This window comes from Schistocerca serialis, chromosome 2 (assembly GCF_023864345.2).
Source record: "Schistocerca serialis cubense isolate TAMUIC-IGC-003099 chromosome 2, iqSchSeri2.2, whole genome shotgun sequence".
In the NCBI taxonomy this organism is placed as follows: domain Eukaryota; kingdom Metazoa; phylum Arthropoda; class Insecta; order Orthoptera; family Acrididae; genus Schistocerca; species Schistocerca serialis.
The window spans coordinates 976,542,835-976,561,662 of record NC_064639.1 but is presented as its reverse complement, the minus strand read 5'-3'; the positions used below and the strand labels follow the sequence as shown (position 1 = coordinate 976,561,662).

General features: G+C 42.3%; 1 protein-coding gene across 3 annotated transcripts in view; it reads left to right on the top strand.

The window, feature by feature from the left end:
• LOC126458385 (apoptotic chromatin condensation inducer in the nucleus) overlaps window positions 1-18,828 on the top strand; it is a 113,363-nt gene that overhangs the window by 56,173 nt on the left and 38,362 nt on the right. For all 3 annotated transcript variants that reach the window (XR_007585625.1, XM_050095374.1, XM_050095373.1), the window contains exon 8: window positions 4,446-4,638. Coding sequence is in view for 2 of the 3 variants with exons in the window: in XM_050095374.1 (XP_049951331.1) it covers window positions 4,446-4,638 (193 nt within the window). In the remaining variant the exon portion in view is untranslated. The remainder of the gene's footprint in view (window positions 1-4,445; window positions 4,639-18,828) is intronic.

The following is an 18,828-nucleotide window of genomic DNA, read 5'->3' as shown; positions in this document are numbered from 1 at the left end:
TCAAGACCCATCTTCAAAGGGATTTCCCAAGCTTCTCTTGCAGCATGTTTCCACTTACAGGAATACCGTCACTTCTCATTCCTTCAAACCGTATTAAAAATAATAGGTTCCACATCTCTAAATGTTGACGTGATTGTTCTTTCTTTGCATCCAGGGGAATCACTAGCTTAGAATTTAACTTGTGGTGTGGGTGTTCTTTGCCACATGATGAAGACGGTGCTAAATCGTAGTTCTTTGCCATGTCAGAAAATTTTATGTTGCAACTATCTTCAGTATTGTGGAGGATGATCATCAGTTTTCTACAATTGCAGGCCATAACCCCACATGTAAAACTGATAAATTTGACAATAACAGAGACAACACTTTACGTCTCCCACTTTGTCATATCTACAAAACTGGAAGCAGAAAGTTACTTTTTTATGGTTTAAGTGATTTAAGGAATTTTGCCACTTCATCTAACTGGGGTGAAATTACATTACATGTTCCACAGGATTCAATCATGGTTCCCCTCGTTTCCTTGATATATGTGAATGACCTCCCTTCTTATCTGAAACAAGAAGCTAAACTGACACTGTTTGCTGTGATACAAGCATCATTATTAATCCAGTAAAAGAAACTCCATTAGAAGATGATACAAATAATGTCTTTGAAAAAACACAGTACATCCAATTTTCTGCTGCTAGGAGTACAGTTCCTACAGCCAGGGAAGAGCATACTAAGATTTTTGGTGTACGTATAGATGAGAATCGTAATGGCAAAATCCATGTTTTGGGTCTCCTAAAGCGACTAGGTTCAGTAACTTTTGCAGCCAGAATAATTGCTAGTTTTGAGGATACGGAGATTAGTAAGCTAAGCTAACATACTTTCACTCAGATGTCATACGGAATAATATTTTGGGGTAACTTAACACTTAGGCAAAAATTATTCACTGCTCAAAAGAAAGCAGTTAGAATAATGTGTGGGGCTCATAGTCGCACATCTTGTAGGCATCTGTTTAAAACTCAGTTTTAATAGCCTCACAGTATATGTTCTCAGTAATAAAATTTGTTCTCCGAAACATGTACCAGTTTAAAAACAACAGTGACATTCGTGATTACAGTACCAGAAGACAGACAGGCTTCACTGTCCTCTTCTTAAACTGTCTTTGGCACAGAAAGGGGTAAAAATATGCTGCTGTAAAAGGGCACAGCGGACTTCCTTCCCCATCCTTCCCTAATCCGATGAGACCGATGACCTCGCTGTTCGGTCTCTTTCCCCAAACAACCCAACCCAAACCCTGCTGTAAAACTTATTGATAAATTACCACAAGAAATAAAATGTCTGACAGACAGCAGTAATAGTTCCAAAAATAAATTGAAGTTGTATCTCCTTGGCAACTATTTCTATACCATAGATGAATTCTTGAATAGAAATAAATAAATCTATAGGTGTCATGTATACATTTTGTGCCATTTAAGACAGTGGGGTAGGTAATAAAAATTTTAAGCTTTTTTAAAAGAGAGAGAGAGAGATAACCTTGATTCATGTGTGCATTTCTTACGCATTTGTCTTCTGCATTCCACATGTGACGGTTACCATGAGATTGATGAGTGGAACACATAACTAACTAACTAATTCAGTGAATGTGACATCAGATCATGTGAGTAATATCGCACTGTAGACAGGACACAAATTGATTTCTGATTCTTTCAATGCTTTTTCTGATATCGCCACAATGTAATTCAATCCAGGTACTTATCGACCGAAAGAATCAGTTTCCTTATACTGTCATCACATGACACAAAAGACGTTTGTGAAACCGAAAGAATTCAGCAACTCAATTGGATATGTAATAAATTTAGCAAAAACTGGATTTTAATTGTTAGTGTGTTCTGTATTCATTCCTTAAAAGCAGGCTTTTTGTTAAAGCAGTGGTCTTTAAAAGCAGGTAGGAATAACATTGTTCTTATGGGAGTTTCATCTGGGTCACGGAAATATTTCTTAAAAGAGGAATTTCCTTAAATGCCGGCTCGTTAGTTTAGGGTTTTACTGTATGTGTGGAAGAAATTAGTAATGCAGTAGGAGGAAATAAATCATGAATAATCATTGTAATTTAATGCTGTTTAATTGTAGTAATGTAAAGCTTGAGGACTGTTAAGATCCTGACAAACAGATTTGCAAGAAAAACCAAATTGTTACATGATCACCAAAGATGCTCTGAAATAATGTAAACCATATTTTGGTCTAAATAAGACTATTACGGTGTGAAAACGTATAATATAAATTATATTACTTTTTTTTACTGCTGCTGCAGAAAAGATGAGCCCTTAGAAGTAAGACAAGTAATTTTGCTGTTTGTTTGTATCACACCAATGGTAACATTGTGCGCGCTCACATGCACGTGAATGCGCAGTGTCGTCCATCCGTCCCCCCCCCTACACACACACACACACACACACACACACACACACACACACACACACACACGAACGAACACGCGCGCGCGGACCACATGAAAAAAACAGACAGGACCTCACCGCAGTGATTGAGGCATTGAGTTCAAGGAAATGGGAAGATGTTAGTATTTTCCATCAGAGATTTTGAGCATGCTGTCCTACAATGGCTTTCGTTAAACTACAGCAGTTTAATGTAGAAAGATAGTTGTTTATTAGTAAATAATATTAAATTTACCATAACCCACCCTGTCTCGGCTAAATAATCCTTGAGTTTGTAATATGAATTATGTAAGCGGTATGCCTTAACTGACTGTAAATATTTAGATTTTAGTTACCTCTATAATCTCATTGTTCTGTGTATGCACAATTTTATTCCCTTGTAGAAAGTGCTGTACGGTTAGAATTTACAGCAGTTTAAACATGTCATGGAACTCAGTTACTATTTCTACTTAATATGCTAATGGCCCTTCTTTGTAATTTGACCACTTGTGTACCCCGTTTTTTTTTACCCCCCAGAATAATGATTCCATCGCTAATTATTGAGTACGTATAGATATAGTATGCTTCTATGAATGAATGTGTGTGTGTGTGTGTGTACATTTGACAAAGGACTTAATCCAGTAGCTTATAATATCCAGCAGTCTTGTTTTTTTCAATGTGCCTGTCTGTCACTCAACGTCTCCTCTGTATGGTGAATAGCAACCTATCCTTTCTATATTGTTGTAAATAACATGCTTCATTATTTTCAGTTTACTGTATATTACAAAATCACACAGCATTGTTGGTAATGATAACTGCACGTCATTTCTTTACCTACTGTTATCTTCATCATTGTTGATTATATTTTGAATTGTTCGAGGCTCGGAACACTCCCACAACAAAAAATAAGAGTGCAGTTCTGTCTCCATTTATTAATAAATAAATTGATAAAATAATTTTCCTCAACTTAACCCAAATGGTCTCCTTTGACTGATACTGAAACTCAACACTGACTGAGTCCAAAAATCGCAAAAAGCTGAAAGAAAATCTTCGACTAAACAGTAAGTTCACTGAATGCTTAATAACACAGTCCTTCTCTTCCTGGAACACACAAAAATATTCTCTGTGATGTGATCCAGTCCTCCTATTTGACTGAACACTGAGAAATTCTAAGGCCGCAATTCCACTGGGAAGCTTAAGCCTGAACAGAATGAAACTTCCAACAAAACCAATATGATTTCAAAGTCCCTTCAGTCTCATTGGAAGCATCTGACAGTATCGAGTGATCGAATGATACCAACAGTTCCCAAAAGCATGTCGACGAACTTGGTGCTGTTCACTGGTGGTGAAGGCAGCGTGTGGTCGGAAGCAGTGCTGGGTCCGTAACGGAAGACGCCAGATTACCGGCTACGACAGAACTGGCTAGCTCAGGGCCGGCTTGGGCCTAAATTCTCGCTGGGCGGAGGCATAATTGCATTTGATTGGCCGCATATGATGCAGTGGATGCAGCAAAAAGTCTGCAGTAGGACCAATCCCTGTTGTAGTTGTGCGCGCCACCTGTCCTCGTGTCTCATCTACATGAAGGCCCTCAGCAGCAAATTTCTTGGCTCACTGGACTGTGCAATTGTTGAATCACAGAGGCTGTACTTGCAACAGACTGCCTGGGAGAGGTGTGGTGCAGGGTGGTGTCAGCACCTGATGAATTCTATGACACACCATGTTTAATTACTGTTTCATAAAAATGAATTATGTCACAGTTTCATGGTAATCCAATATAGGTACTTGTTTATAAGTAGCTAGTCTCAGGGACTTGGTCAAAACAAATGAGACAGTAAACTAAAACATAAAGAGTTTGCAATTTGCGCTTCAGTGCACACAAGAATATTTCTCATGTAAATTTTTTTCTTTCTTTTTATATATATATATATTATTTTACAGATGTGGGTTTCTAAGTTTTTCAGTTACAAGAAGTGCAACCCTTGATTTTTCCATTTACTTTATTAGTCTGAAAAGTGTGAACTGTAATTACAGAACTTGATTCCTGGTGCCAAACCTCTTTCTGCCGGAGAAGTTCAGCTGACTGAAGATGATAACTGTAAAGATACTAAAATTGAAGTGGAAGAAAGCTGGTCAGCAAAAGTTACAGAGGTAAAGGAATTGATGAGGCCACTTGCAGTGATGCCAGACACCAGCAGACCCACTACATCAGCAGCAGATGATCACAGTAAGTAAAGCCTGTACTTTTATTCTGGAATGAAATCTTTACGCTGATACGTTGTATCAACTACTGCACTTTATCTAAGTGGAATCACTGCTCTGTATTGTGAATTTTCAAAACGAGTATGTGTAAGTGACATCAGAGTTTCTACCTATAGTGTTCAAATAACGTAAGGGAATGCAGTGGGGTGACATTAACAACTGATCATATTTCCACACACACACACACACACACACACACACACACACAGTGTAAACACCAGCACCATCACACGACTAAAGATGACTGACACCAGAAGTTATCGGTAGTGAAAATTACTAAACAGTAGGTGAAGTAGCATTAACTGTGTTCCTCTGTTTTTTGACCAGGGAAAGAGCAGGATTCCATGCTGAATTTAAGCAGAAACCTTCATCTCTATTTACAAAGTTACTCGAATCAAACAATGGAAAATCCACGGTGGAATGTAACAATACGAGAGAAGGAAAGTTGCTACTCACCAAATAGCGGAAATGCTGAGCCGCGATAGGCACAATAAAAAGATTCACACAAACATAGCTTTCGGCCATTAAGGACTTTGTCAGCAGTAGACACACACGCGCACACACACTAACGCAAGTGCAACTTGGACACAACATCTGCAGTCTCAGAGAGGGTTGTGTGTGTGTGTGTGTGTGTGTGTGTGTGTCTACTGCTGACAAAGGCCTTAATGTCCGAAAGCTATGCTTTTGTGAATCTTTTTATTAAGTCTATCGCGGCTCAGCATCTCCGCTATATGGTGAGTAGCAACTTTCCTTCTTTAGTATTGTTACAAAGTTACTTGCTAATTTAATGTTAACTGTTGCCCTAATAACACTTTTCCAATAGTTGGAAATGGGTGCCAGAGTCTCCATGTTGTTATATTCCATAGGATGACCAGTGCCAAGACCGTATCCTGCAGTAGCCGATCTGCTCAACTGTTGTAAGCCTGTGTGATGCTTAATGCTCAGTGCACTGGTCGTTCACGGTCCTGACAATGTGACAATGTGACTTGCTAGAATGTGACAGAATGGAACCTAAAAGGATATTTATCTTAGACACAGGTCAGAAAGCACATTTCATATCATATTTCCACAAAATACAACTGAGTGTGTTGGAGATGGAGTGTGTTGGAGATGCTCCCTGCGTAAGGTATGGAGGCTGTAGACATCAGTGCCGACTCGGTATTATAATCACTCATCTGGTGCACGGTTGGTTGATGATACAACGCAGATCTGACGTGTCTTTCACTGTATCAATTCTGACAGAAGGTGACCTCAGGATGGGTTAACTCGGCTAACAAACTCTCAGGATCTGAAATACTGTAGGCCTTACGAACCAAGATGGGAAGTACCCTTCCACGCAGAGCCGTTTGGTGACTACTATCGGTCTGCAGATACAAAAATCCTTTCAAATTCTCACTGCTGTTACAACAAAAGTATCTTCTACATATCAGAAGGGAAAAAAACTGGTTTCAAAGCCAATGGCACATTTCTCGAAGTCTTCCATAAACAAATTTGCAATAATAGTTGACAACAGGCTTTCCACTGCAAACTCCATCTATTTTCTCATAGTACTAATCATTGAATAAAAAGAAAATGGAAGTCAATACACATTGAAACAGGTTCATTAATTCAACTCTGAAGCTAACCTTAGTTAGCCGTAACAAAACAGACAGAGGGACATGAATGAAGAGAGAGACCACATCAAAACTTACGAGAATATCATTCATTCAGGCACATTCAAGAAATATGCCAAGTTTTTAATTGTTATCCACAATCTGATGAAGAGGATCCCCTCCTTTATGGATTTTCGGAAGACAATATAAACTAGGGAGAACAGCACAATAGTTATTAATAAGAGTGGTTGTAGCTTCCTGCAACAAGGAAGTTGAGAGAATGACTAACAGTCTCCTGAACAAAAGTCCCTTGTCACAGGAGACTATCAAGAGTCTTAATAACCATTGTGCTGTTCCTCCTAGGGTCTACGGCCTTCCAAAGATCCACAATGGAGCGGACCGTTCTCATCCAGTTTTGAGTAATGTTGGTACTTTTGACATATTGTGTAGCAAAACACTTTGCTACTTGGTTGAACCAACTAATTGGTTGATGTGAGCATCACTTTGAAAACGTAGCGGATTTCTTACGTTGATTAAAGGGAGTGCGTTTGAATAACTCTGATATTATAGTAAGTTTTAAAGTGTCCATCTCTTCACTCGTGTCCTCTGTCTGATTCGTTATGGTTGATTGAGGTTAGGTTTGATGTTGAATTAACGAACCTATTTCCACGTCTGTTGACTTCTACCTCCCCCCCCACCCCCCACCCCCCACCCCCCACCCCCGCCCCTCCCAATGACCAGTGTTATGTGCAGACATATGGAACTGCGATGGGTAGCCCGCTGTCACCTATTATTGAAGATTTGTTTGTGGAAGACTTTGAGAAATATGCTTTGGAGTCATCGGCTTTGAAACCTGTGTGGGTTTTTTTTTTTTTTTTTTCTCAGATATATTGTTGTTGGCACTATGGCAGTTAGAATTTGAACAACTTTTTAGAACACATGGACACAATCCACCCGTATATTTGTTTCACAATGGAGGTGGAAAAGGATGGATGCTTTCCGTTCCTTGATTTGTCGGTCAGGAGATTGTTACATGCTGTTCACAGGAACCCTACATACACTGACTTGTATGTACAGGCTTATAGTTGTCACCATCCAGCTCAGTGTGAAGAGGTACTTCCTAACTTGGTTCACAGGGCCCACATCATTTCAGACCTTGAGAGTTTGTCAGCTGAGTTGACCGATATTGAAGTCATTTTGTGTCAGAATGGATACAGTGAAAGACACATCAGACTGTGTTGTGCTATCGGCCAACCGTGCACCGGGTGATTGATGTTAAAACCGAGTTGGTACCAAGTCTTCACCCTTTCTCTGTTACTCGGGGAGCATCTCCAACAAACTCAGTTGTATTTTGTGGAAATATGATCTGAAATATGTTTTCTGACTGCCATCTAAGATTAGTGTCCTTTTAGGTTCCATTAAGGACGATCTTGGTTTGTGTAAGGCAGGTGTCCGTCATGTTCCCTGAGCTTGTGGCAATTCATATATTGGGCAAACTATCAGGGTAGTGGAGTTGTGGTGTAATGAGCAGAAGTGTCACACACACTTAACAGCAGCCAAGCCAATTGTCTTGGCACTGGTCATCCTATAGAATATAAAAACACGGAGACCCGTGCATGAACTTCCAGCTACTGGGATAGTGTTATTAGGGAAATAGTTGCAATTAAATTAGCAAGTGACCTTGTAAATAGAGAGGGAGTTTTTGCTTAAGTTCTCCATGGAATCCTGCTATCCCATGTCAATAAACAGAGGGACAGAGTTAGTGTCGCTTCACCTGTTGTTAAGTAATTTTCACTATTGGTAACTTCTGGTGTCAGTCATCTTTGTGTGGTGGTGCTAGTGTTTACAAGAGAGAGAGAGAGAGTGCTAGCTGCAGTTTTTTCTGGAAAAAGACTGGTCACCTGTCAAAATATCAGTGGTCATTTATGAAGTCTCCCAGCTGCACTTTCGTAAGTAGTTTCAGAAAGAGTATGTGTAAGTTCATTGCTTCATTAACTTAACTAAAATTTCATAGTAGTGTGTCCAGTAAAAGAGAAATCACAAAACAAAGTATGTCTGCCATACTTAATTATCGAGGCACTCATGGAAGATAGTTACATTTTATTTTAATATGCTAGTCAAAGAATCATTTAAAACAAGACGCTCATCTTGACCTTACTTTGCACTGTGGTCTTTGATAATACTTAAGAGGTTTTGTACCTCTTGCATTTATAGACTCACTGTATTCCCTATATTCTTACTGTATTTGCATTCTGTCTCTTGTATTTGTCTTGTTGTTGTTGTTGTTGTGGTCTTCAGTCCTGAAACTGGTTTGATGCAGCTCTCCATGCTACTCTATCCTGTGCAAGCTCCTTCATCTCTCAGTACCTACTGCAACCTACATCCTTCTGAATTTGCTTAGTGTATTCATCTCTTGGTCTCACTCTACGATTTTTATTTTTTGTCATGTAATTTCTGTATTTCATAGTCTTTCACTGGATGTTGTGTGTATTTGATTGAATGTCAAACCTCTTATTTCATACCTGATAAGCCCTATCACACAGTTGCAACTGTCTTTCCTTATGTATTCTCTTTAAATTGTTTTGCCCCTAGTTGCCATCCTAATTTAAGTTTTCGGTATTTTCCTTAAATCACATCAGGCAAATGCCGGGATGGTTCCTCAGAAAGGGCATGGCTGATTTCCTTCCGCATTCTTCCCTAATCCGATAGGACCGATGACCTCACTGTTTGGTCCCCTCTCCCAAACCAACCATCCAAGTCTTCCTCTGCGAGCTTCTTGATAACGTCTGCCACATTTTCTTTTTCTGCTTCAGTGGATTGAAATGTTATTCCTTTTAATGCAGATGTTACCTTTGGGAATAGATAAGTCACATGGTGCTAGGTCAGGCAAATAAAGTGTGTGCTCTAACACAGGTTGCTGTATTTCACTAGAAACCTCTTAGCAAACACTGCGGTAAGAGGTGTTTTAATGTCTTGATGCTGAGCCCATGACTTGTTCTTCGCAGTTTGGGTTTCTTTTTAATTTATCACGGAGCTGAGCAAGAACCTCAGTGTAATAAAGTCTGTTAATAGTTTTACCTTCGGGAAACCTGTGAAGATACACAATCCCAAAAAAAAATCGTCATCGCTTTGAATCTTGATTTGCTCGTTCGAGCTTTTCCCACTCTCAATGAAGTTCGGCACTTCCAATGCACGGATTGGTGCTTAGTTTTTAGATTATAAGTGAAAAAACAAGATTTGTCGCATGTTATCTCTTTTTCATAGAAATTAGGATCGTTTTCTGTATTGTTCAAAGTGTCAGTGCAAACATTTTCACAGGCTTCTTTTTGTTTGATCGTGAGAATTTTTGGCACTAGTTTCACGTACACTTTTCTCATGTTAAATTGGTTACGTAAAATTTGTCTTACATTCTTGATCAATTCCTACAGCTTCAGCAATCAATCAAAAATTCAACCGACAGTCAGATCATATCAGATTACCTATTTCGCAATATTTTCATCCATTTTTTATGTTAAAGGGCATCCAGGTCGTGTGTCACTTTCCAGCGTCTTCTCAGTCATCTTGAAACGGCTGAACCTCTCACAAACTCACATATATGATAAACTGTCTTCGCCATGTACTTCTTTTAGGTAGATAGGTTTCTTCCAAGTTTCGTGTGAAACTTCATGACTGTTTGTTGAATATTATTACACTTGTCATTTTTCTGGGAAAACAAAGTAACAGCTCTTACACAAGTGAAGGCCACGGCCGTGCAGATTTGTCTAGAAACCAGAGATGCCGCATTCGACTGAGAAGACTTCATACGTCACAGCTGTTGGTCATTCATCTTTGGGTATTACTCTGTGACAGCATCAGTCCCATTATTTTATAGCCATACGTTGTATTCGCACTCTTTTCAAGGAAGAAAAAAAGCAGCTGCATCGTATCATTAGTAAATGGTAAGACTATAGTGAATTTCACCATCTTTGCAAGGAACTTTGGCGTTGTGGACAGTCTCTCTTCATTTATTTTCAAGTGTGTTTTGAACAGTTCAGTGTGTTACCCAAGCCCATTGAATGTAAAATATTGACTGGCTCCAGTTGTGCCTCGTTAATCGTCTAATCAAAATGTAGAAAGGGAAAATAGTCATCCAAGAATTATAGGAAATGGTTTCCATTTTTGGTTCTTAAGTTTGTGCAAGCATATTGTTATGTCATTTGAACTATTTGTTACACAGCAGTATTCATTTGATAGCAGTACATATTATACAAATATACATTTATTTATAAATATATGAAATACACATTTATTTATAAATATATTGAATGAATTACTACCTGTCCGATTCACGCTAGTGCCTGTTTCTCTCCACATTGTCACGTTTTTCAGCACATTTTTGTAATCAGTATTGAGTATATTGCACAAAAATGCTTGCACACACCGAATCTAGTAATCTTTCAGTTTCTCACATTTCTACCACAGGTGAGAGAGGTCTCACAACACCAGAAGGGATTGGCAATCCTTATGATCCTTATGTCAGTTCTGCTCTCGCAGAACACGGGTGTAAAATGGCTGTCCTGTGGGAGGGAGGCAGGGCTTCTTTCCCTAAACCACTCTACACTCCTTGGGCCATTAAAATTATCATTTGTTTATAGTTGTGGCTACCAGCCACATTCTACTGGTTATAGTTCCCGCACCATAGTGACTGGAAAGGGAAACCAGTCAACATATAGCAACCACACCGAAAGAGATCCTGTAAAGTGCAAATAAAGTTATTTTTGATCCTATTTCTACATAAGTAGTTAGTATGCCCTATCTAGCATTTGCAAGTACGGGTATCATTACCCACAAAAGGGCTCTGCAATAAGCTAATGAGGACTTACACGTTACAGATTCAAAATCAGTGTTCTACAGATTTTGCAGTACAGCTATGGTATCAGCACTGCTTTTGGCCAACAGCTGGTCAAAATAACGTGCTTTTGCTTGATTCCTGGTCTGCGTATAGATATCATACTCCTTTAGACAAAACTATCCCTCATGAAAAGTGTATGACATGCAATTTATACCAATTTGAACCACTGGACAAATTCAGCCTCTGGATGTTTGTTCTTTCTGTGCCTATAAAACATATCATATCATCATCACATCATCTGCAGTTACTCCTTAAATGATAACCAGTTTAACGATAAGCTTCACAACGACAGTTTCGCATTCAGTTGCATGCCATCGCATTCCATCAGTTCTAATCACCCTGTTACACAGTATGATTCTACATGCATTCTTTAAAGAGTGGGTACCTAGCAGACCCTCGGTACAATATGTAACTCCCAAAGAGTGCACCTTTCATCTTGATGGTGTGAATATTTGTGATCACTGTGGTGTGCAATTTTTTATTTGGTGTTCATGATGGAAGTTCATCATTTCCTTTGAACATTTCTTGAACGTTTTTGTGAAGTGTAATACATACACACTATAGAAGATTGATATGTGCACCTCTAGGACACTCATTTTCTGTCACCCTCCTGATGAAGATGGTGAGTCATTAGCAGCTAATGTTTTTTTTGTCATAATTGTTAATGCAACACTTTCAAATGAACCTTGCTAGATATTGAACTTGTGACCTCACAGTCAAGGGGTTCCTTGTAATTGTTTAAATATTCACCAAATATGCAGTGGTAATAAATGTCTACCCAGTTTTAGTGATAAGTAGGACCAGATAAATTTGCGTTTTGTGAAATAGATGTGAATTCTACCTCAAAAGTGCAAAAACGCAAAATTAATTAATACTAATCCAGATTAAGTTTTTTGTCAGAGATAGTTTGAAATAGCTCTATTTTCTGCATATAAATATAAAAAATGTAACCAATTTTCAGTTACTGGTATTATACATCATCTGGCAAAGCCGAATTTGGAAAGATAGTGTGTGTAAGAACCTGTTTGCAAAATAAAAAGTGTACAAAAGCAACGATGTGCCCAATGATCTGGTGGCATGCCATGTGTGACGGTTGAAGAGTCTATTTAAGATACATGCCACATAATGCGATATAGTACTCAGCCGTGAAACCTAACACATTATAACAAAGACCTGCCTAAAGCTCCAATGATTGTACAATGCTGACACTTTTAACATAGCAAATTCCCCCCAGGGCCACAGTCCCTTTTGTGTGTATGCTTGTGGCACGCACGGGCCCCCAAGCTATTGCAGTCTCCTTCCTTTTTCCAGACTGCATTACCATCCCTGTCCCCCTCATTCCCTGTCCTTGCTCCTTTCTCCCTGCCCCCTCCTTTCCCTCTTAGTGGACTTCATGGCTGTCCTCCCAGCAATGTTTTGGTATGTGCTATTGTTTAGTTTGCTGTTTCCATCTCCTTTTCGGTGTTTTTGGTCCCTTGGGGTTTGACCTCCATTTCCACATTTTCTGTTCAGTGTGAGCCATTTGGGGATGAACTCCCAACCTAGTTTCCATGGTGCAGGCTCATCTCCCCCTCCTCCTCCCTTTTCCCCTTGCACCCTGGACCACTTCCTGCTAGGTCACCAGCACAGTAGCCAGTCCGTGTGGTGGGGTTGTTAAGTACCCACTTGACTGAGCCCCCTGACAACACAAGGATCACACTGCTAGTACCTGAGCTGTTAACGCTTCGTGTATGCCAAGGAGTTGATGCTCATCATTTTGGGGTATCAGAACTCCCGGCAATGGCCACCGTGCTAGACGGCCCTTGCTGTGGCTGGGTGGCGCCCACGGGGTGAGCCCCTGGTCGGAGTGAGTGGTACTAGGGCAGACGCTGTACACATGAAGCAACAAAAGCTTCAACATCCTGGCCATTCTGTGGCCGTCTCTAAGAGTGATAGAAGACATGACACTCCTCCTTCGACCTTCCCCTCCCTGGCCACCCCATAGGAAGAGCGTCAAGCTGGCTGGCTTGGGTTGAAACCTTTCCCTCAGTACCTGGTGTGTACCAGGACAGATGGCGAAAGTTTTGCCACAACCTTTGTTTTTCATGGAGACGATTGAAGATAAGTATGGCGAAGTGGAATCCATGAGTAAAATGCAGTCTGGTTCTTTGCTCATAAAGACATCAGCTGCTGCCCAGTCTGAAGCCCTGCGTGCTTGTGACCATCTTGGTGACATCCCAGTCTCCATTACACCCTACCAATCTTTGAACTCTGTACAGGGCATCATTTTCCACTGGGGTCTTTTTCTCCAAACTGACGAGGAGCTCTGTGCAAACCTCGAGCGGTGAGGAGTCTGATTTATCCGCCATGTACAGCGAGGCCCTAAAAACAATCGCACTGATACGGGCGCCTTTATCCTGGCCTTCGAGGGGAATACCCTCCCAGACAAGGTAAAGGTGATGGTGTATCGGTGTGATGTAAAACCTTACATTCTACCACCAATGAGATGCTTTAAATGCTTACGGTTTGGACATGTCTTCCCGCTGCACCAATGATCCCCTCTGCTGTGACTGCAGGGCGAGGACTCCATGAGGCGAGTGCCTGTGCTCTCCCGCCAGTGGGCGTAAATTGTAATGCGCAGCTTCCTCCACGCTCACCAGCATGCCCGGTGTATGTGAAAGAATGACGGATTCAAGATTACAAGACCATAGATCAACTTACCTACACTGAGGCTTGTCGAAGGTACGACCAGCTCCATCCCGTGCCTATACTTCTACTTTTGATTCAGTTACGTCCATTCCCTCTCCTACCCCCTCCTCTTCCCAGCCCTGCCCCTTTCACCCCACACCTTCCTCCTCACCTTCAGTCACCCCCCTCCCCCTCCCCATAAGTACCCATACCCACCCCTTCAGGTGCTGCTCCCCCTCCCCCACTGGAGAAACGCTCCCCTTCTTCGGCAGCTGCCGGTACTGGAACTCCCTCCCAGGACTCCTCTTCCCAGCACCCCACTGAAAGGCGATCTGCAGCTCCACATTAGCCGTGCGATCCATGGCTGGTGGGTGCCAAGATTGCCTGGTGTAATTCCGTGCCAGACCTTACTGCAGTCTGCCCTTCTCTTCCTTCACAAGAGAACCACCGTCTGTGGAGTGAGGGGGGTATTACCTACCCAGTGGCAGGAAAGCATTGTTATTCCAGTGTTGAAGCCTGGGACGCCACTTCTTCGATTGGATAGCTACCATCCAATTAGCCTTGCCAATACCCTCTGCCAGCTCCTTGAATGCTTGGGGAGTCGGCGGCTGTTTTGGATCCTTGAATTCCGTGACCTTTTGTCATCAACTCAAGGTGGTTTTTGCTGTGGCCACTCTGCGGTGTATAACTTGGTCCATCTGGAGTCTGCTATCTGGTCGGCTTTTGCCCATCGGCAACACCTCATTGCAGTCTGCATAAAACCTACATCACCACCTGGCGCCACCACCACATCCTCACCACCCTTCGCGAATGGGGCCTTCCTGGCACTCTGCCTGTTTTTATCCGTAACTTTCTTTCTCGTCGCTCGTTCTGGGTCTAAGTTGATTCCTCCTACAGCATTTCCCATGGGCAAGAAAATGAGGTTCCACAGGGTTCCATGCTGAGCATCCCTCTCTTTCTCGTCGCCATTAATGGTCTGGGGGCGGCTGCTGGGCCAACAGTGTCCCCCTCTTTGTATGCTAATGATTTTTGTATCTAATTTGCTTCCTCCGTCATGGGCGCTGCTGAACACCGTCTCCAGGGGGCAGTCTACCAGGTGCAATCTTGGGCTCTCTCCCATGGCTTTCAGTTTTCGGTGGCCAAGATGTGTGTCGTGCATTTGTGCCGTCGCTGTACAGTCCATCCCCATCCGGACGTGTTCCTCAATGGCCAGTCCCTTGAGGTGGTGGACATCCGTCGCTTCTTGGGTCTGGTCTTTGATGTCCGGTTGACATGGCTCCCTCATCTTCGCCAGCTAAAGAGGACGCGCTGGTTACATCTCAATGGTCTTAGATGTCTGTGCAGTACCACCTGGGGTGCAGACCGCTCTATTCTGCTGTGATTGTACAAAGCACTGATCCAGTCGCATTTGGACTAAGGAGTCCTGTCTATGGTCCTGCGACATTTTCGACATTGCAGATACTAGACCCCATCCACCATTGTGGGGTATGACTTGCGACTGGTGCCTTGCGGACCAGCCCCATGATTAGCCTTCTTGCAGAGGCGGGGATTCCACCGCTGCGAGTCTTGTGCCAACATCAGCTGATATCTTACACACTCCGCATTCGCTGCCCCCCAAAGCACCCTAATTATGGTCTTTATCCAGACATGGAGATCAATCTCCCGCAGCGGCGACCACGATGTGGGCTTACCATGGCTGCCTGCATTCAGTCACTCTTTTCTGAGCTCGAGCACTTCCCTTTACCACCTCTTTTCTCCGCAAACGCACATACCCCTCCGTGGTGTGTCTCTCGGCCACAGGTCTGTTTTGATCTCTCCACCAATTCAAAGGATTCTATCCCTCCGGAGGTCCTTTGCCACCAATTCTACTGCCTCCTCAGTTCATTCCAGGGTTCAGAAGTGATTTATACTGATGGCTCCATGGTTGCTAGTCACACTGGTTATGCTTACACCTATGCAAGACATACGGAACTTCGTTCCTTGACAGATGGGTTTAGTGTTTTTACTGCAGAATTGGTAGCCATCTTATGCACACTGGACCATGTCTGCTTCTGCTCAGGACTGTCCTTCACTATCTGTAGTGACACACACACACACACTCACACACACACACACACACACCTCTCCCCCCTCCCCTCTCTCCCCCCTCCCCTCTCTCCCCCCTCCCCTCTCTCCCCCCTCCCCTCTCTCCCCCCTCCCCTCTCTCCCCCCTCCCCTCTCTCCCCCTCCCCTCTCTCCCCCCTCCCCTCTCTCCCCCCTCCCCTCTCTCCCCCCTCCCCTCTCTCCCCCCTCCCCTCTCTCCCCCCTCCCCTCTCTCCCCCCCTCCCCTCTCTCCCCCCTCCCCTCTCTCCCCCCTCCCCTCTCTCCCCCCTCCCCTCTCTCTCCCCCCTCCCCTCTCTCTCCCTCCCCTCCCCCCTCTCTCCCCCCTCCCCTCTCTCTCCCTCCCCTCCCCCCTCTCTCTCCCCCTCCCCCCTCTCTCTCCCCCTCCCCTCTCTCTCTCTCTCCCCCCCTCCCCCTCTCTCTCACCCCTCCCCTGTCTCCCGCCCCTCTCCCTCCCTCCCCCCCCCCCTCTCTCTCTCTCTCTCTCTCTCTCTCTCTCTCTCTCTCTCTCTCTCTCTCTCTCTGAAGCACCAAAGAAACAGATATAGGCCCGTGTATACAAATACAGAGATACGTAAACAGGCAGAATATGGTGCTGCGGTCAGCATTGCCTATATAAGACAAGTGTCTTGTGCAGTTATTAGACCAGTCACTGCTTCTACAATGGCAAGTTATCAAGATTTAAGTGAGTTTGAATGTGGTGTTATAGTCAGCACACGAGCATATCTGAGGTAGTGATGGAGTGGGGATTTTCCTGTATGACCATTTCACGAGTGTAAAATGAATATCTGGAATCTGGTAAAACATCAAATCTCTGACAATGCTGCAGCCGGAAAAAGATCCTGCAAGAACGTGACGAATGACGACTTAAGAGAATCATCCAGCGTGACAGAAGTGCAACCCTTCCGCAGATTGCTGCAGATTTCAATGCTGGGCCATCAACAAGTGTCAGCGTGCGAACCATTCAACGAAACGTCATCAGTGTGGGCTTTTGGAGCCGAAGGCCCACTCGTGCACCTTTGATGACTGCGCAACACAAAGCTTTACGCTTCGCTTGGGCCTGTCAACACAGACATTCAACTGCTGATGACTGGAAACGTGTTGCCTGGTCAGACGAGTCTCATTTCAAATTGTAAGTGGATGGACATGTACATGTATATGTATGGAGAAAACCTCATGAATCCATGGACCCTGCGTGTCAACAGGGAAATGTTCAAGCTGGTGGAGGCTCTTTAATGATATGGGGCATGTGCAGTTGGAGTGACAAGGGACCCCTGATAAGTCTAGATATGACTAACAGGTGACACATACGTAAGCATCCTGTCCGATCACCTGCATCCATTCATGCCCCATTGTGCATTTTGACGGACTTGGGCAATTCCAGCAGGAAAATGTGACGCCCCACGTGTCCAGAATTGCTACAGAGTTGCCCCAGGAACATTCTTAAGAGTTTAAACACTTCTGCTCACCACCAAAATCCCCAGACATGATTGAGCATATCTGGGATGCCTTGCAACATGCTGTTCAGAAGAGATCTTCACTCCCTCGTACTCTTTTGGATTTATGGACGGCCCTGCAGGGTTCATAGTGTCAGTTCCCTCTAGCACTACTTCAGACATTAGTTGAGTCCATTCCATGTCATGTTGCAGCATTTCTGCATGCTTGCAGAGACTCTTCACGATATTAGGCGGGTGTAACAGTTTCTTTGGCTCTTCAGTGTATATTCCTTCAGAATATATTTTTTGTTAATTGTTTTTGTAGATTCCTTTTGTACAATATAGACGCAGTGTACTGTTCAAAATCTTTCTCTCGTTTCCTTATAATTCCATTAATCTCTGTATAACATACTTAAGACGCTCAGGAGTGTCTAGATACACTACCTTAGTTTCCATTTTCCTGGATTTTCCCTTTCAAGGTGTCCTTATCAAGCCTAATCCATTCACATACACATTTAAATAAATTCGTATGCTATATTGTTCCATACTGGTTATTTAATTGGTTTGTTTTGCCCTCAATTTTTGATATTTTTTCCATTTTTCTCAAAAATTATTGCAAGCCTGTTTGTTCTGTTACTTTTTCCAGTTCACATTTATTTGTTATGTTGCTGTTTCAAAGACATCTGACATTATGGCTATCTCATCTACAGAAGTTAAAGTGTATCTCCACAGTCTTCTTGTATGTCTCAGTACTGAGAGATTTAAACAGGTTCCAAACTTTACTTCTCTGTTTTGATTTCAAAGGGTGTAGAGATACATCCCTTAAATTTGAGTTTGGACTTCATTTTAGTAACAGTTGCATTTATTATACCTAATAGTTTTTCATCAAGTTCTCAGTTCTGCTGGTATGTTAGTAGCACATCATAATTGATGGAGTCATGTGCCTTCTTAAAATATACAAAGGTAGTAACATATTGTCTTCCTCTTAGAATAGTCTTATTAACATTTTTAGATTTGTATTTGTTCCACTGATGACCAAAACTTTTTTAAATCTTCCTCAATGTTCTCTCAGTTTATGCAGCTTGATTTGTTGTTCTGATCACTTGAGGATGGATAGTGACAATATCTTGTAAATTATGGATAGTGACAATATCTTGTAAATTATGGATAGTGACAATATCTTGTAAATTATGGATAGTGACAAGATCTTGTACATTATGGATAGTGACAAGATCTTGTACATTGTGGACAGTGACACTATCTTGTACATTATGGATAGTGACAAGATCTTGTACATTAATGGTAGTAACGAGATACCACAATAGTTATTCACCCCTGGTACTTCCCTTCTTTTTTTTTTTTTTTTTTTCAAGCGAAGAATGAATCGAGGGTAATTTTCATTTGTCTTGTAGTTCTTCTTTCCCCAATATGTAATTGTTTGTGTAAAACATTCAAACACTCCCTTATTA